Source organism: Pistacia vera, unplaced genomic scaffold (genome assembly GCF_008641045.1).
Source record: "Pistacia vera cultivar Batoury unplaced genomic scaffold, PisVer_v2 Contig451, whole genome shotgun sequence".
NCBI classification, from domain to species: domain Eukaryota; kingdom Viridiplantae; phylum Streptophyta; class Magnoliopsida; order Sapindales; family Anacardiaceae; genus Pistacia; species Pistacia vera.
Genome location: NW_022196281.1, coordinates 619,670 through 639,242, shown reverse-complemented (window position 1 = coordinate 639,242; position 19,573 = coordinate 619,670). Strand labels below are relative to the sequence as shown.

The window sequence follows — 19,573 nt, the reverse complement described above, 5'->3', positions numbered from 1 at the left end:
TTTCTCCATGTTTTGCAGGAAATAGGCGAGGAGCGGTCGGACGGACATCGAGAAGAGAAATGGCATTACTGTCCACTGTATTAAAGCTATTGTATCTACTATTTTTGTTATGTAAAGAAAATTTTTGGGCCCATTACTTTTCATCTTATGCTTAAATACTTTATCATAGTATATTTTCCAAGTATGCTACCTAGAAAGAAGGTGTTATAGGCAACAGCTTATGGCCTTATGCTATTTCATGATGATTAATTGATGATGAACTTATTATCACTCTTATATTTCTATTTGTTATGTAATGGTTGTTTGAACTTTGATGAGAGTTAGGTTGCAAATACACAGCAAATTGTAGTGGAGAAATCTGTCATCAAGCACTAATGTTTTTTTTCAACTTTTTTAGATGAGCTTGAAATTGAGTTCGAACTCAAACTCGATTAAAACTTGATTATACGAACTCGAATTCAAACTCGATTTCCAATTTCAAGTATTGAGTTCGAGTTCGAACTTGATTTCTTAGGCTCGATCAAGCTCGAACTCAAACTTGGTACTATAGCGATCGAGTCGAGTTTGATTTGATAGATACTCGACTCGACTACACCCCTAACCGTTACTATGCAGGTTTGGTTTCAAATCCTATATGTGCAGGAACCAGAACCTGTGATGGGAACCCATACAGGTACCCTGGTGGGTACTCACCTGGGTACCCTGAATGGAATGTGTCTTGGAACTGAGTCCGAGTACCCAAGTAGGAACTTGTATTGGAACCTAGATTCAAATGAAATATTAATAAAGAATTGGGGTCTTTTGTAATTTTGCATATAAAAAAATTTTAAATGACCTAATGGGATGAAATGTTATATAAAAAATTATAGTGTAAGAATGACAGTAACCAATCAAATATATATACTATTAATTATACATATATACTTCACGATATAAAAGACTTTAATATATTATAATAACCTAATCAAATTAATACATTAAAATTTTTACATATAAAAGACTTTAATATATTATAATATTAAAGTTTTGATTAATTAAGTGTATAAATTATCATTGGAATTAGGATCCAATTAAAAGTGTTTTAATGTTATTAAATGAATTATTTTTTTTTAATAAAATAATATATTCGATTGAATAATATTTAGTTATTTTCTTCAATTATCAAATTCTAATTACATCTATAGTAAATTAGTAATTAAATAATTATATATGATAAATTAATAAACATTGCACATTATTAGTTAAATGATTACCTAATTGTTAATTAATTATAACATTACATTGTAAATATAAGCAATTTACTACATTAGTATATAACTTAATTAAATGATTAGAAATTTGATTAATTATAACATTACATTATAGTTACATTATAAACATTAGTAATTTACTATATTAATACATTACCTAATTAAATGATTAGAAATTTAATTAATTATAACATTATATTATAATTAAATGATTAGCTACTTAATTATAACATTATATTATAAACATTAGCAATTTACTACATTAGTCCATTACTTAATTAAATAATTAGAAATTTAATTAATTATAACATTACATTATAGATTTATAATATGATTACTTAATTAATTATAACATTATATTATAAATATTAGTAATTTACTAAATTATTACATTACTTAATTAAATTATTAGTACATTATAGTAGAACAACTCGTGCCTCATGAGTCACGTTATATTAAGAAATCATTAAACAAACTTAAAGTTAAAGTCATACTAATTATTTAATTAAACATTCATAAATCATATTAATATTAATATTTAATTTTATTCTTTTGTCACAAATTCACAATTAATGTTAATTTAACTCTATTTTCATTCTAGTAATTATAATATTATATAATATTTGTATTTTTGGATAATAAAATTTACTAAAATTTAATTCCCAAAATTAATTCCATAAGTATACTTTGTAAAATATATATATTTATAATTTTAAGGTTTTCTTAATTTGTTAGAGATGTATTTGTATAATTTTAAGATGTGTTTATCATTTTTTAAACTAATAAGGGGGTAACTGATTTTTTATAGGGTACCCGAGTAAGGAACCGGAACCTGCATTTCAGGTTCCAGTTCTTTTTCCTAGCAACCTACAGGTTTTGTTTCAGTTTCGGTTCCTCCAAAAAACGCAGGGTACTTAGAACTACTCACCTCTTGTAGCAAGGGCAAAAGTTGGCCATCAATTATATATATACCTTTAGACCATTTATTTTAGCATTTAAAACTTCATGATAGATGAATCTTATTATTTCAGAAACCTTAAAGATGCGTTTGGTTTAAGTAATGTTAGATTACTGGGAATGTTGGATTACTGCAAGATTAGATTACCTCGAAGATTACTGAGAATTTTTAGGAAAATGTGTTTATTTAGTTGGTGGGTATATTATATTAATATGTTTGGTTGGGATGAATAAATTGGTGGATATGTTATTTAAATTACTAAATTGTCCTCTAATTAAATATTATTATTATTTTATTATTTTTTAATATTGATTATTATTTGGATTGTATAACCCATTTGCATTTAAAAACTTAGCAAAAACAACCCCATAATAAAAGTTTGGAAAATCAACAAAGCACCCCCACCAACCCAGCCACTGTCGGCCATCGGCAGTTGGCAACCTAACGGCGCACGGAAGGTAGGAAATGGCCTTCGTGCGCTGTATGGTCATTTCTGGCCAAAGATCTAGCCGTCGACAGCCAGATTCGTCGATCTGGCATTCAATGGCTAGATCGATGGTCGTTGACAACTAGATCGATGGCCGTTGACGACCAGATCTGTCGATCTAGCCTTTGACGACCAGATTAGATTTGATCGTCAACGGTTAGATCTATCACGATCTGGCCATTTTCGGGTAGATATCTAGTCGAAAATGGCCATATCGGTGCACGACGACCATTTTTGGCCTTCCATGCGCCATTTCGACGGCGACTAGTCGCAGCAGTGGTTGCCAGCAGCAGGTGGGTGGGTTGGGCTACAATTTGTTTTGAATTCAAGGGTAATTTTATCCAAAAAGTTAATTAATTGGGGTGAAATAGTAAAAGTCATATTCATATAAATAAATTTAAAAATAAGGGCATTATTGTCCTAAAATTTTATTAATAAGAGATATAATTGTAACAAAAAAAGATTACCCTGATAATCTTAGAATACCTAAGAAAATGGAGGTAATCAGATTACCTCCAGTATTACCAATAGTAACTATTATGGTATTTGAAGATTATTAGAATCTTATATTACTTGACAAACAAACGTGGTAATCAAGTAATAGGAGATGACATAATTTCAGTAATATCACATTATCCCCAACAAAACACTCCCTAAGGGAAGTTTTGATATTTACCTAAACTTGAGAATTTTTCATTTAACGCAAGAAATTAGTAAAGATTGAAATGACTAAAATGCCACCACATATAAGCAAATCCCCTAGAATACCCTTTCTTCCCGCCTATTTAAGATTACATTTCCCATTCGAAACTCAAGAACATAAAGCATGGCGCCAAAGAAGAAGCCTCAATCTCCTCTCCCAATCCCAATCGGTAACAACTCCAGAAACCCTAGAAATCAATTTCATTTATTCTTCATTGCTATTGTTAATTTCTTTCTTTTTTTTTTTTGGCAGGCAACTGTGAGGTTTTGATGGATGCAAATAACTTCACTGGCAAATCTGACCACCGAAACACCGTCCAAATCTCCCTCTGCAAGACTGTAAAAATCAATATCTCAGGCACTTGTTTAATTTATTTCTTATTCTTATATTGTTTCTTAGATAATAAATATGCAATATGTTCTAGTTAGGTTGAGTTATCAGTAAATAGTTCTCTATTTTGTTTATAAATTATTAAATATTCTTAGTTGTAACTAATTCTAATACTTTCATAAATGTTAACTGTTTTTGACAGTGAGAGAAGGGGTAAATTCGAAGTCAAGTGGTGATATTTATAACGCAAAACCTGAGGAAAAAGGTAAGCTTGTTTTTTCATTAATTTCCTTTTTAAATTTCATTGTTGCAACTGAAATACTAGGTTTTTCTTTTCTTTTTTAATTTTGAGAGTTATGGTGGTTTTAACTGATATAATTTGATGATTCCTTGTTTAGTTATTGATTCTTTTGGCTTGTGGAGGGGAGGATTATATGATTGTACTAATTAATCCTAAGAATGCCGATGACAGTGAGAAATCCTACCTTTAGGTACATCTGATAGGGGTTGGGATATGATATATTTGTATGAGGAATAGAGACCTCCAAGAACAAGAGATAGAGAGATTAATTGACAAAATTCTTCATTGATAATTACAATCTAGATTTATGCTATCATATAGCGTTACACTTGACTCCAAATGACTCATAAAAGAATTCTAATTACCTAATTAAAATCTAATAAGATATTTTATCATAATTATAAAAGGATAATAAGATAATCGTAATTCTATCCTAATAAGATAATAGCATAATTATCAAATATAATTATAAAAGACTTAACATAATTATAAAAGATAATAATAAAAGACTTAACACAATTATCCTAATTCTAAAATAATTCTAACATTGCCTTCCCCTTTGGTTCAACCTTGTCCTCAAGGTTGTAAGATATTGCACCATAAGAAATCATAGGCGCAAATGAGTTCCAAGGCAATAAAGAGGCAATGAAAGTTCCACCGTCGGGGTCAAAAATCAGCACGGTAAAGAAGTCACTTGTTCCTTTGTCGTGGGCCAACACCATGCCAGGTAGTGACATCAGAGGGAGATCGGAACGCGTGGGAGGCTTGGTGAAGGCTGGCAGTAGTGGTAGAGGATTGTTGTTATTATGACCCAGAGGGACCAAGGTAAGGTCAACAGTAGACTTGTGGCTGACAACAACCGCGGCATAATGGGTAGAATGGTCAATGGGGCCCATTTGAGAAAAGACTTTGGGTTCCAGGGAAAAGGTCGTGAGTTGCAGTTTTGTGCCATCAAAGCAAGGCACCTCTAAACGGAAAGGCTCAAAAGGTGGCGCAGACCTAGAAGAATGAGAACTTGAGTCGAGTGGGGGAGTGCCATCGCCACTTGTTTCACTGTCCTCCTTGAGCTCCTTTTGTCTTCGTTCTTATTCTAACTTGGAGTCAATGACAATTAGTTTTAGTGTAATAGCCATCAAAAGACCCTCTCGGGAGTCAAGTTTGGCCTCTTGAGCGTCCAATCTCGCCCTATGTTGAGAGACAAGTTCTTCCAGAGCCTTTAGACGAGAAGGGTCAACCATAGAAAGGGAACAAGAGCACCAATGATAGGGTTTGAGATATGATCTGTTTATATCAGGAACAAAGACCTCCAAGAACAAGAAATAGAGAGATTAATTGACAAAATTCTTCATTGATAATCACAATCTAGATTTATTCTACTATATAGCCTTAGACTTGACTTCAAATTACTCCTAAAAGAACTCTAATTACCTAATTAAAATCTAATAAGATATTCTATCATAATAAGATAATAGCATAATTATCAAAGATAATTATAAAAGACTTAACATAATTATCCTAATTCTAAAATAATCCTAACAACATCTGTCTTTGTATATGTAGCGTACAAGGGCTTCTTGTTCATAGGTTTAGAGTTGAGACTTCATGAAGTGAAAATTTCGGCGGCTTTATTAGTATAAATATTTCTTCTTTTAGATGGTCGTCAAATAGTTTTATGAGAGACTTACACTTTGTTTATCTTTTGAATTTGATATATTAAGCCTAATTATGATATTTTGCTTTATGATATTTTTAGGTACATTGATTGGTATATCACATATTCACTTGTCCTATTAGAAGCCACATTCCTTCTAAGTAGTCATAGTGGTTTTTCAGGAAGTACTTAATATATACACAAGAGAGCTCCCCACAATGAATTATGTTGCTAAAACTGGAAAGCAATCGATGTTCCTTGAAAAATGTGTACTGAATGGGTACAAAATGCTTTCATTTTCTCTTATGCTTGTTGCATGTTGTGAAGGTTTAAAAAAATTAATACTCATAATTGTGATCCATTCTATTCCCATCACAAGTTAATGAGTAAATGGGGTCACTAAAATAGGCAGCCTACAATTCTACAATATAGATTGATATATTCTATATATACATAACATATAGATATGTATTCTGTCAATAATTTCTTGCTGATTGGCATAATTAGTTGCTAGGTCAAGAAATTTTTATAATGTTAAAATTAATCCTACAGGAAATATTGTACGCTGCTTTTGAAATCCAAATCCACAGAAGGTTATGAAGCGGTAGGCTTGTTTTGCTCTTTTGTTGTAAAGTCTGGTATGTAGAAACTTTTACTATTTTATTCTATTTTCATTTTTTGGGGATGAGAAACAAAAATTTACTTTTAAAGAGGCAAGAAAAGGTTAACAGTAATTGGAGTCCACTAGAATCATGTAATAGAAGAGAAAACTAAGAATGGATAGCACCCCTTAGTCCAAACCACAGAAAAACATCATCCTTATCTTAGCAAGTACCTACAAGGATAGTTCTTAATCTTCTTATTAACTTGCAGTTAACAAACAAGAGTATCTTAACTATGGAACTTTATTAGTTATTTATGGTTTCTGTGTCTACTAAAGGTGTTGGACTCATAATATATATCTATTGTTGGGTAAGCTTCATGTACCCGACAAAGGTGTAGTCTCTTAAGAGGGTTATGTTAACACGTGCCTTTCAAAACTAAAATGGTAACTTTGTATTATTTACTATTTGAAAGAGTCAAAGTATTATGAACATAAATTATATATGTAGGTGATAGTTGTTACATGCAAACTTTCTAATTTTAAGTTTCTTAGCATATGGCTTTAGGGCATACTTTAAAAGTTCTCCAAATAATATAGTTACTGCAAAGGATCCCTAGATAAGTGCTTTTTTAATTTTTCATGATTGATGTGAATGTTTCTTGTGTCTAAGCACCTTATTTATCTCTGCACAATTTAGAATATTCATTGGCATTATTAGGTTTTCACTTTTCCCTGGTTACCTGGTAATTGTTTCTCCTTTATTTTATTTATGTAGGTTGTAGCTGCAATTACCTATCAAATTGTTCCTGCTGACACACAGTATGCTGAGGTCCCACTTGCTGCTGTTAGCTCAATCTACCAACATAAGGTGGTTGTTGTTTATGTTTTCATTCTATACCGTTATGTTGCTTACATTGGCCCAAAAAGCCATTCAGTTAGTGCTTTTATAATTGGTCTGAAATTACTCGTGTTGTTATGTACAGCCATAACCAATTTCTTCCCTCTGATTGTGATAGTTTAATGCTTTTATCTAGGAGTTGATACTGTTTGGTTTGGTTTCTGATCACAATGAAGACAGGGGATCAAAATAATCTATAATGATTGCAAAATATGCACGACCAATAAAATCTGCAAAGAAAATTTGGTGTACACAATTGAATTCATTTACAAATTTCTTTGACTGTGAATGTTCCCGAATCTGATAGCTCATCAATACCTTATTATTTAATTAATAGTACCTTCATTATGTTAAGTTTTGGATCTTATATTCCTCTCCTTTCTGTGCAAAATTTCTTTACAAAATAATAAGGCATGTGAAAATCTATTATTAGTACTTGTTAATAATCTTTTTCTCCTCCTATTATTTTTCATGTGAGACTCATCTAGAAAATTTTCCCTCAACCGATTTCCTTGTTTTAATACCTTCAGGGATTTGGTCACTTCTTGTACATGGAATTAAGGAAGAGACTTCAGGGTGTTGGTATATGCACAGTAATTTGTTGGGGTTATAAGGAATCTGAAGGTTTTCGGCTTAAACAGGTAATTCTTGACTTGAAATTATATCTATGGAAAGGGACATAATTGTTATTAGAGAAGTAACCTTTCTTCTCATTCCTTCTCTTTATTTATTTTACCAAATTAACATTTTTGTATAAAGACCTCATTTTCTATAATATAAATTTTCTGACAGTGGCTAGCTGTTTTGCTTCTTTTTTAAACAAGAAATGGTTAGCATATTTGCAGGAGCTAGTTATATAATATTTGATGTTTGAGTTTGAGTTTGGTAGTAATTGAAAAAGTGCAGGGTTTTCAATCAATAGCAGAGGTAGACACAATGGGTAGAGCTCGCAGGTTGCCCATTAAGGTTGACATTCGTAAAGCATTATGCTTTCCTGGTGGTTCAACCTTCATGATCTCTCATCTTGACAAGAACCCTTCAACTAACATTCCAGATCCTCTAAATTTCTGTTTTCCATTAAAGCCTTGTGGGAAGTCTTCAGTGTTATCTGTTAATGAATCTGTAGAGCCTGAACTTGATGGAGAGTGTAACAAGTTACCAATGTCACAGAATCAAATCTCTTCCACTGCAAAAAGTTGTCAACCTGAGCAGTTGGTAAAAGATGGGTTTCCAAGAGAAGAAACCAGGTTGGCTGGTAAGTGAAATTACACACACACACACACACACACACACAAACACAGAGTTCATATAGTTTGAAAATATGCATTCCCTTCTATTAAGTGACCATGGAAGAAAGATTCATGACTAGAGATGAAATCACATTGAGTAGATCTTGAAACCTTCAAGATGCTCTCTGATTCCGTTTTCAGTATCTAGTGTAGACCTACTTCAACTGTTACAAAAATTTAGAAATTGATTTCTAATGATATCTAAGTGTCACCTCTTTCAGTTTGTCTTCCTAACAAAATTTCATAGGTTTTATATTAGGTGCTGACCTTTTTTTTCCCCTTTGTTTTTAACAGGTTTTTCTCAGGGTTGGGACTTAATGCATAGTTTTGGGGACCGAACTACTTTAGAGAAGGCACAGCGCAGCAACATGGCCATTACTGCAGCCAAGATTGGGGCTGATACTGATGCTATACACTGTACTTGCTCTGCTCAATGTGCAAAGAGGAGGATTTGGGAAGCCTCATTGTCTTCATTGAAGTCCAAAAAAGTTAAAGGAAGTCATCATGTTGATTGTCAGTTAGATTATACCTCCGGTTTAGTTTCAGAAGGTGACGAAGCCTTGGTGATTTGAGGAAGTAAATCTTTGGTGGAAGTTACTCCTAGCTATCCTTTGACTAGTAGTTGCATAAAAAGTAGTGCAAAAGATGAAGCAGTTTGTACTACTTCAGCAGGTCTTATTAGCAAAGAACTTCTGTCCAATGGAGAATGCTTCAGAATCATGTTGATGAATATTGCTGAATGTTCTAAGAAAATGCACCTCACAAAGGTATGTCTCCTTTATTTAATATTTTCTGGCACAAAGGTATTGATAATTTGCTATTTCTATTGCAGTAATTGAAGTTGGGTATGTTGTTGAGATTCTGATCCATGTATAAATGTTTAGAAATATGCAACAATTAGAAGTTGACCATCTCCTTACCTATCTTGACTTTATTGGAAATAGTTCCTGATGTTGATGCCTCTCAGAATTAGGTTTCTAAAATGATACTATTTTCTATTGTACATGCAAATGCCACAGAGGATTGGCATTTTTTCTTTTGATTCCGCCGGAGAACTGCATAAGGGAAATTTAATTATACACGAAGATTTGTTATCAAACTAATCAAAATCCTCAATGTTGAGTTTACATTATTGATGAGACCATTAAAAGGAACTTTGCTGGACAAGTCCTTAAAGAGACATGTTCCATTGGCTATTCTAAAAAAAATATCCTAAACTATCTACCAAAGTTTAACTATGTCCATTTCTTAAGTCTTTTCTTTTCTTCTAAACTAAGGTATGCAACTAGGAGAATTTCCAATATTTTCCCCATCTGGACATGGAGAACCTTTCACATCTTATTATTAATAATCAGTCCGCTTCAAATGAAAATAAATCTACCATCGGTGTATATCTTAATCTTCCTGTTTTGAAGGAAATTTTCAAAATACTGGCACAAACTGCAGCTACAATATACTTGTATATTGTAATTGAACATCAACAAGATATGTAAAAGGCATGCAATACTACATCTCACTATGCTAATTGATAATGTTGAAATGCAATATGTGATTAGAAGAAAGAATCTTGTAAAAACTAATATCCAACAGGAAAAATCTGTTCAATAAAATTAAACAGTAACCCTTTTAGTGTTTCGAAATTAAAGTAGAGAAGTTTATTGACACTCTGCGTGAGTTCAAAGCAAACTCCAAGGATATGTTCTTGTGTGATGATTTCAGGTGATTCTTATTTGGTTAGATCCCCACCTATTTCCCAACAAATTTTTCGATATACCGTTTGGTGTCAGTACTTTTTAAATAATGTTTTCTTTTCCTCAGAGGTTTCTATTTGAATGTATTTTTTGAGCATTAATCATTTTGATGTAGGTAATTGAAAACTTAGGCGGTGCTGTTACCTGTGATGGAAGTATAAGCTCCATGTTGTCACAGGAAAAGTGAGAAAGGCCCTGAATTTCTGCACTGCTCTCTGTTCAGGGTTAGTCTTAGTTGGATCCTCATATTTACTATACTTTGCTGAATTGCTCAAATCTAACATGCATATTTTACATGGTTACATGCATATATTCATCAAATTTCTGTTTTGATTATGATCTTTTTTTTTTTTTTTTGATAATTTTCTTACTTTAGAAATTACTGAATTTTGTGTTTCGGGAAAATTTGTTGAAAATGCATAAGAAAATTTTCATTTTCATCGACTCTTTATCACTTGATGGTTATTTCTTTTTGTCTCCTCTTTGAGTTTCTGTTTGTCTATTAAGATACATTGTATTTTCCTGAGTATTTTATTTGATTTTTTTGTTTGGATGGTATAGTTTATAGTCATTAAAAGACCTTGTAGTGTCTGAGGGTAGAATGAAGGTTTTTTCTTTTACAAATTTTTTTCTCATTTCATTCAATGTTATTCATTTTCTATATGGTCATTGTTGTAGTTCCGATTTGGATTAATATTCCATCAGAATAAACTTCAAAAGCTGAATATTTGATCTATGGTGTTACTTTATGGAAGTGTAACAAAATAAGCCCCCACCAGATTTGAGTGATTTATTATCATGACAGCTATAATTTCTAGAATGCCAAGCATCTTGTTGAGATACAAACTCAGTTTCAGAAAGATGAACAAAGTGGAAAGACTTGTCTACTTCCCATGAAACCTGCATAATATAAACCATCACAGAGGCTGGATATAAACCACCCCTCACTCCATCTTTTATTTATTTTTTATTTTTTTTGGGTGGTGGTGGTGTCTGATTTGTTATTGCTCATTTCCTTGAAGACATGTAGTTTGTTCTTCTCGAGTTCTAGTTATTTTCAGGTGCCTTGTTCGATATTTTGCATGCATGAGATCTTCATTTTAACATACACATGCCATAATGTAATGGTGAGGTGATGGCCCCTAATGCAGAGCATGGATAGTCTCACCCAGGTGGTTAAAACAAAGCTTTAGAGAAGGAAGATTTGTAGGTTAGTTCATGATAATATTTTGCTCGTTCTCCGTGTTTATCAAAGCACTTTCACAGTTTATTTGACTTCCTGCTATCTCCCTGTGCAGATGAATTACCCTATATATTATATGATGAAGATTATGTGTTGAAGTACAGAGCTGAGTTGAAAACTGCAGTTCTTAGAGCCAAAGCAAGGCTAGGAGGTTTATTTAAAGGATACAACATAAGCATGGCTGCTCATGTTCAACCCCCTGTCAAAACGCTATCTGCCATTATCAAGTCTGCTGGTGGAAAAGTAAGTTTGAAGGATCTCTATAGGCAGTATGTTTGTGAGGAAAGTCTACTAGTTCTTTTGATGCACAAATTGTTTTTTCTTCTTCTTCTTCTTTTAATTTCCAATCAGTTGCTTTCATATGCTCAGTTTGATGATTAGACCATATTTAATGTGTAGAAGATGGTTAGTGATAAGTTAAAAAAATTCTGAAAAAAGGCAAAAATTAGTGCTTCCAAGTTTCTGAGGGGCCATCCTTCGGTTCCATTTTCATTTTCTACTTTGACAAACTGAATGCAAAAAATCAAATTTTTTTTTTTTTTTTTTGTTAGAGGTTATCATTTCTGGAAAATAACATTATGATAGATAAAATACAGAAACTTGTTAAATAAGATTTTCTAGAAATAAAAAAATATGTTTTAATAAATAATTATCTGATTTTTTTATTAAATTTCTTCATAGTTTTAGAAATCAAATTAGAATTACTTTATAAAAAATAAAACAATTCAAAAATTCTTTCTGGTTTTGATAAATAAGTCTTCAAATAGAACAGTAAAAAGAATATGTTTTCCTTTTTTTTTTTTTTATTACTTTTTAGATTTTTAGGGAGAAAACATAATTTTGCTTTTTCTGAGAAAATGAGAATATATGCTAAACAAATATTTGCATTTTAAAAGGAGGAAAAAGAAGAAAATGAGAAATGGAAATGAATATGCCCTTGGCAATAGGAATTTTTTAAATTTGCCTTTCTCATCTTTAAGAGCATCTCCAATGGTGCTCTTTATTTTAAAAGACATCTTTCATATAAATAAAGAGTATTTTCATTAATTTTAAAATATAAAGAACACAATTTTTATTCAAATTCAATAGCCTCTTTAAATTTAATGAAGATGTTCTTTATTTTTAAAAAAGTGACTTAATGAGAGAGAGAATTAATAAATAAAATACATAGGAACTTGTAGTTTATTAATTAAAATTAGGATAAAGAGTAAAATTTGACTCTCTAAATGTGGAGAGTCAAACTCACTTTCTAATTTATATTTTAAAGATAAAAAGTATCTTAGACTCTTGTTTTTATGGATAGACTCTTTATAATAAAAAGTTTAAATCATATAAAAAGTCATTTGAAGATGCTTTAACTCATGCCTTAGACTAATTTGCTTATGGTAGGTGCTCAAGCTCTTCTTTGCTTCAGATTTACTAATCACTAAAATTCAACTCATATTTTTAATTTTTTTTAATTGTCATTCATTGTGTTGTCTTATTATTATTATTATTGATATAATAATCAAATATGAATAATGTTCTAAGGCGGACTTAGCTACCTAATTGCTATCAATGTCCAAGAAAAGATTTTAGTGGAATGTCTGCAAGCTCTTTGCACATGATTGATATGCATGCATACATACATGCATAAATACATTTATACTTATGTAATTAGAATGGTTGGAATTAAATATGGTATATCCTATTTTCAAAACAGAGAACTAATTGTAATTCTTTTATCTTTGTATTGATAAATTATACATCAATATATAGGAAAATAAAAAACTAATCTAGGAAATGAAAAATCTAACTTCCTAGTTTACAGATTTGTTCTTAATGGATATTGATTACAATCCTAATATCCTATTATAGATTTATACACTTAATATCTACGACACTCCCCTTCAAGATGGAGCATAGATGTTAATCATGCCTAGCTTCTTACAAATATAATCAATTCGAACCCCATTCAAAGCTTTAGTGAAAACATCTCCTAGTTGCTCTCTAGTCTTTACATATCCTGTAGAGATTAAACTTTGCTGTATTTTCTCACGAATGAAATGACAGTCAATTTCAATGTGTTTAGTTTGTTCATGAAATACAGGATTAGAAGCAATATGAAGAGCGGCTTGGTTATCACACCACAATTTCGTTGGCAAAGAGGCCATAAGACCAACTTCAGTCAAAAACCGATATATCCATATTACTTCACACACAGACTGGGCCATAGCCCTATATTCCGATTCTGCACTAGACCGAGACACAACAGTTTGCTTTTTACTTTTCCATGAGATCAAATTTCCACCAACAAAAACATAGTAGCCTGTAGTGGATCTCCTATCTATCTTGGAACTCGCCCAATCTACATTAGAGAAGCACTCAATATTATTATGTCCATGATTTTCGTACAAAATACCATGTCCTGGAGCTCCTTTCAAATAACACAGAATATGCTCTAACGCTGCCCAATGGTCAACTGTAGGAGAAGACTGTTAGAGTAGGTGCGCTAGAGCCAATCAATTATTGTAGAATTGACTCTTTGTAATAATGTTCATTGATCAATAAAATGCATTATATTCTATATCGCGTAAATCATCATTTTATGTATTGATATATGTCCTTAGAATGGTAAAACTGTGACGAGAGTATTAAGTGTTTCAAATCTTGATAGTGAGAACCTTATGAGCACATATAATGACCATTCTAGAAACGTTTGTAGTCCTAGTATTATTTTGAAGTAAGGGCACAGATAATACGGTAAGGTTATCATAGTGTTGAACGACCCTGTCGCAAGGCAGTGATTGATCTCACTTGTTAAGGTTGTTTGGTGACAATCTGGTGTAACACATGGGTGCTTGATGTAGGCAAGTTCACTAGACTGTCCTACTAGAGGATTCCATATGGATGGTAACCCCAGTGTCTATAGAACAAATCCTCTAACGAATGGTGGTGCATGTGATCCTTAGACTTGAGATCACCGGAGCGCCTTGTGTACCGATTGGTGTAGTTTGACATTAGCCTAATGCAGTTCTATTCAAAGTTGTCAATACGGTGGTGATTGATTACATTAAGGAGTGTATTAAGACTATGGTAGATAGATAGAGGATTCATCACTCCCGGGTACGAGATAAGTTATCTCACGGCGCATTTCAGTAAATGGCAATAACACTAAAATTGTGGCCATAGTGGGATTGAGTTGATGCTCTATCTAGTTTATAATACAGGTCATTGGTCTAGTAATTGAATATATAATATCGAAAGTAACCGAGGTTGACACTATTTCTATGCCTCGGTCTCATCGAGATAACGGATGACAAAAGGATCGGATTGTACGATAACCATATCATTGAGAGGTAGCTGCTTCGCTGAATCCGAATTTATCGGGTGGTCATGATGCCTTGCTAGGGGTCAATCTTGGTCTGTGTGTAGTGAGACGATTAATTGGTGTTAATCGCGATACTACATACTACCGATATGATGAGGAGCCTATGGATCACACACATAAAAGATAATTTAAGAACTAGATTAGGAGAAGGGCATTTTCGTCTTTTTAGGCGAGAGGGTATTTTGGTAATTTCACAGTGCAATTAAATTTGCTGAGGTCGTAGTCTTTATTTAATTTGATATTAAAATTAAATAAGTGAGATTACGTTTAAATATGTGTTCGCATATATTTAAATAAATTATCATTATTGTTAAATGTTAATAGATATTGTAAATTTATATTAATTGAATTTAATTGAAATAATGTTAAATTAAAATTAAAAAATATCTTAAAGGGGATGTTTGGATACAAGGGGTGTTTGGGTTGGAGCCCAAGCCCATTCCATGATGGAATAGGGTATAGTGTGCACAATATAAGTGCACACTTTGTGAAATAAAAAAATTGACTCATTCATTTCTTTCATAAAAACACTCTAGCCCTTAAAATACTCTCCATGCCAGATTGCATTTTGCTTGGAATTAAATATACTCAATTTTTCTTCTTGGTTCTTAAAAGCTAAAGAGGATCTAGCAAATCACTCTTTAGTTCCTTGAGGTTATCTACGTGTGGACTACACTAGTTCGATCCTACACTTGGGTCAACACCGAAATATGCTCAGAGACAAGTTTGAGGAGCCTCCAAACATGCATATGATTTCTTAAACTCTAAACTAAAATCTGTATATTCTCATTTAATATACCTAGATCTTGGTTCTAAGGAACGTTCCATGATGTAAATGTTTTGTTTTTTTGCTGCGTCACTAGATCGTTTCCTAACAGTATGATCGTTTCCTAATAGTGATATCAGAGCCTAGGGTACCAGATTTTACAGTTTTTATGTGGATGGTTGATTACATGTATTTGATTGATAACTTGTTTCCTTGAAGAATCTACACAAAATCTGCCATGAGAGCATGTTTTAAGAAATCAATTGATTGATTAATTTAATTTGTTGATGATCTGCAAGTTTGGAACATTGGGTTATGGATTTTTGTTGAAATCAATATCTTAGATTGATTGCAAAATCTGATTGGTGTATTTTTGGTGGCTGGTTGAATTGATCTGTTGCTACAGATCAATGTACGCTCGCTGCGGCGATATAACCCATCGCCGTGGTGTGTGTTGTTGGCGTTCACGCTGATTGCAAAATCAGCGTTCGTCGTGACAATATAACCCATCGTTGCGCTGAGCGCACATGAAGCGTGAGCGCGACGTTGATTAGCGCATGCTACGACGATCTAACCCATCGTCGCAGCGAGCGCACTTCTGAGTGAGCAAGGGCCAGATTGTAATGTTTCAAAACTAAATTGTAGATCTGCAGATTGTCAGGGGTTAATTAATATTTCACCCACCCAATTCAAAATTGATTATTTTTAAATGAATGCCATGCACTTGTTTGTATATTACATGGTGCTCAGTACATGAGCCTTAGACCTATGATGAATGTTTTAAAATTTTTGGTATGTATGATTGTAATTTATTAAATAGGGTCTACGTGTCCTGCCTTTCTCCTCTTCTCGATGTACAATCTCTTCTCATCTCATTCCCCTCGAATGTAAATCGAGGTTTCTAAATTTATTGATGGAAAGAATTTTTGTATAATTATTCTTGTTGTAAATTTAGAATGATATTTTTGTAATGTACTTGAAGACGGATCAAGGAAGAGACGATCATACTTGAAGACTCCAGATTTTATTACAGGACCCCTAGGTGACCTACCAATTTCTCTAGGCTCGAGGAAATCGATTTTAGTTGGGCCATGTACTGGCACGTTTTAATATTTTGTTTAGAATGCATGCTAAGGTTGAATGTTCAATAACATGTCAAACAATATCATTCTAACAAAGATAATAATCTAGTGAGACTGTAAATAATAAACTCTCAATTAAAGTATATTAAGTCACATATGCCTTCCATCACCATGGTTTTAATCAAATCACTGTTCGTCGAAACCTTGTTCTCCAAAGCGAAGGGTACACTTCTATCAGTGGGAGGTTAAAATGCATTGGAGTTTTCCTTAATGGTGATGGGTCGACTTAAAATGACAGTTTTGCTTGTTCGCCAAAGCGAAGGTTGATAAACGCATCATAGGCAAAGTAGAGAAGTACACATATTATGTATACGTAGTGACATGTAGTGTCCACTCTTCTGATATTGAGAATCACACTTGAGGAAGATGGTTGTGGCCATTGGATTGTGTGATTGGCTTGTTGGCTTCTTCATATTTGAGGTTGATAGCAGGAGCTATCAATTGGTGTGGATTAAGTTTGTTGGCCTACCTAATCAACTTATTTTGGCTTGTTCACCAAAGCATAGGTTTGAAATGGGTAGGATGAGATCTCAGTCCACTAGGAAAGCCAATAGGCTTTCCCGAGTTAATAGTGAGGGCTATTAACTTGAGTAAAATAATGGGAGCTTCGTTTAATAAAATATCATATTAAATAATAATTAACATGGTAATAACGGTTACTTATTCTACACTTGTAGATTCACTCAAAATTGAGTAAAATGATCCCAACATCACTGCGACAAATCATCGAACTGGGAGAATAATGGAATGGTGAAAATTTCGTTGACTGGTATAGAAGTATAAATAATATACTTCAGTCAAGCGATATATTATACACCATTGAGCAAGCTTTATCACCAGAGCCTGTTGATAGTTCTATCCATGAGAGTGGGTATATACATGTGAAACATACACATGAAGCAAAAGCAGAAATGACTAGATACATTGTGCTTGCATCAATGGCACCATTATTACGACAGCAGTGCCAGAAAATGGATTTAGCTTCTATTCTTCATTTTCTTCATAGAAATGAGAAGCATATGGTGTCTCGATCGTTATTCAGAGGTGGTGGAAGAAGGTACCAAAATTGGGAATCATATACTCAAGTGACCGAGTATATGAACAAGCTTGATATTTTGGGATGTGGACTTAATGAAGGTTTAACGATAAACATAATATTACAGTCTTTGTCAGATTCTTATTCTCAATTTGTCTATGACTTCTGGGAAGATAAGAAGAACACCCTTTCTGAGCTTCTAGATTATTGAAGGCTACTTAGTTAGACATGAAAATGTCAGAAACATTGATGTTGATTGAAGCCATCTCAAGTGAAAAGGAAAGGCTCAAAAGTCATTGGAAAGAACTATTGTAGAAAGGAAAGGCGTTTGTCCTCGCTGTGGGAATCCCAACCATTGGAGGAAACATTGCAAGGCTTTCCTAGCAAAAGGGAAGAAGAATGTTACTTCTTCGTCAGGTACGTTCTTGAGATTAACTTCTCTTGTAAACTAATTGACACAAGATGTGGTATTTACATTTGACTGATGTGCAGGAATTACGGTAGAGTAGATTGCTCGTAGAGGGAGAGGTGGACCACCAGTTGGAAATGAAGCACGTGCTGTTGCATTTGTTGTAGAATCTTATCGTTTGATTTAGCCGATGGGCTTATTTCTTGGAACTTGTGGATTATTATGGTCTTTCTTCAGTTTCTAGAAATTATATTTCTGTGTCCACTTAGGACAAATGATAATATTAGTTTGCTAATGGATTATTGTCCTTGAGTGTAAAATATTCTTTATGGAACTGTTTATAATAATATGTTTTAAGAAAGACAATAAGGATAATCTCAAAATGACATTATGCCAACTTTGGCAAGTTGAGCTAAACATACCTGAAGGAATGTGGGATACATAAACTCACCTTTCCATATACACCGTAACACAATGGAGTGTTTGAAAGGAGGAATATGACCTTACTTAACATGGTTAGGTCCATGATGAGTTTAGTGATTTACTTGCATCGTTATGGGGTTATGCCCTAGAGACTACGATTCACGTTTTGAACCGTGTCGTCAAAGTCTGTAGATAAGACTACTATGAGCTATGGAATGGACGAAAGCCTAATTTGTTATCTAAGGATTTGGGATTGTAAAGCTTATGTTAAGAAATTGACTCCGAACCAGTTGGGCCCAAAATCTGTACATGTATAGTTATGGGTTATCCAAAGGATACTATTTCTACCACCTAAGAGAGTGTAAAATTTTTGTTGCTTGTTCTAGTGTCTTCCTAGAAAAAAGATTTTTTCTAAGAAGTACTGTGGAGAAAAGTAGAGCTCGTGAAGTTCTAGAACCACAAAATATAATAGATGAAGGAAGGGATGATGTGCCATAGAAGGTGGTTGAACACAAGAGAAGGTTATCGATAACTGTGGATCAAAGTGAACCACCTCAGATAGACAAAGAGCTACGTAGATCTGGAAGAGTACGCCATGAGCCTCAGAGATACGGTTATCTGTGACTCAACATGGTGCGTACTAGTCTACCAAGATGATGAACCCAGAACCTATGAAAGACTTATATTGGATCTAGATTCTGTTAAATGGCTTGAAATCATGAAATTGAGATGGACTCTATGTACCAGAAACAAGTATGGTCTCTGGTGGATTGCCTGAAAGGGTAAACACATAGGGTGTAAAGGGTCTTCAAGAAGAAGGTTGACATGGATGGCAAGGTGCATACTTATAAGGCACGACTGGTTGCCAAAGGTTTCAAACGAATTCATGGTATTGACTGTGAAGAAACTTTTTCGCTAATTGCCATGATTAAATCCATCCAGATTATGCTTGCGATTGTTGC

At 33.2% G+C, this 19,573-nt stretch overlaps 1 protein-coding gene across 1 annotated transcript; it reads left to right on the top strand.

Annotated features, from left to right (window-relative positions):
* Positions 1-3,521: 3,521 nt before the first annotated feature.
* On the top strand, positions 3,522-11,846 carry LOC116144680. The gene is given in 13 exon segments (XM_031430130.1): positions 3,522-3,567; positions 3,651-3,755; positions 3,931-3,993; positions 5,590-5,660; positions 7,060-7,152; positions 7,713-7,823; positions 8,089-8,437; positions 8,766-9,238; positions 10,338-10,383; positions 10,386-10,446; positions 11,374-11,432; positions 11,521-11,708; positions 11,817-11,846. Coding segments are annotated over 13 exon segments (1,695 nt in total).
* The last annotated feature ends 7,727 nt before the right edge of the window (positions 11,847-19,573 follow it).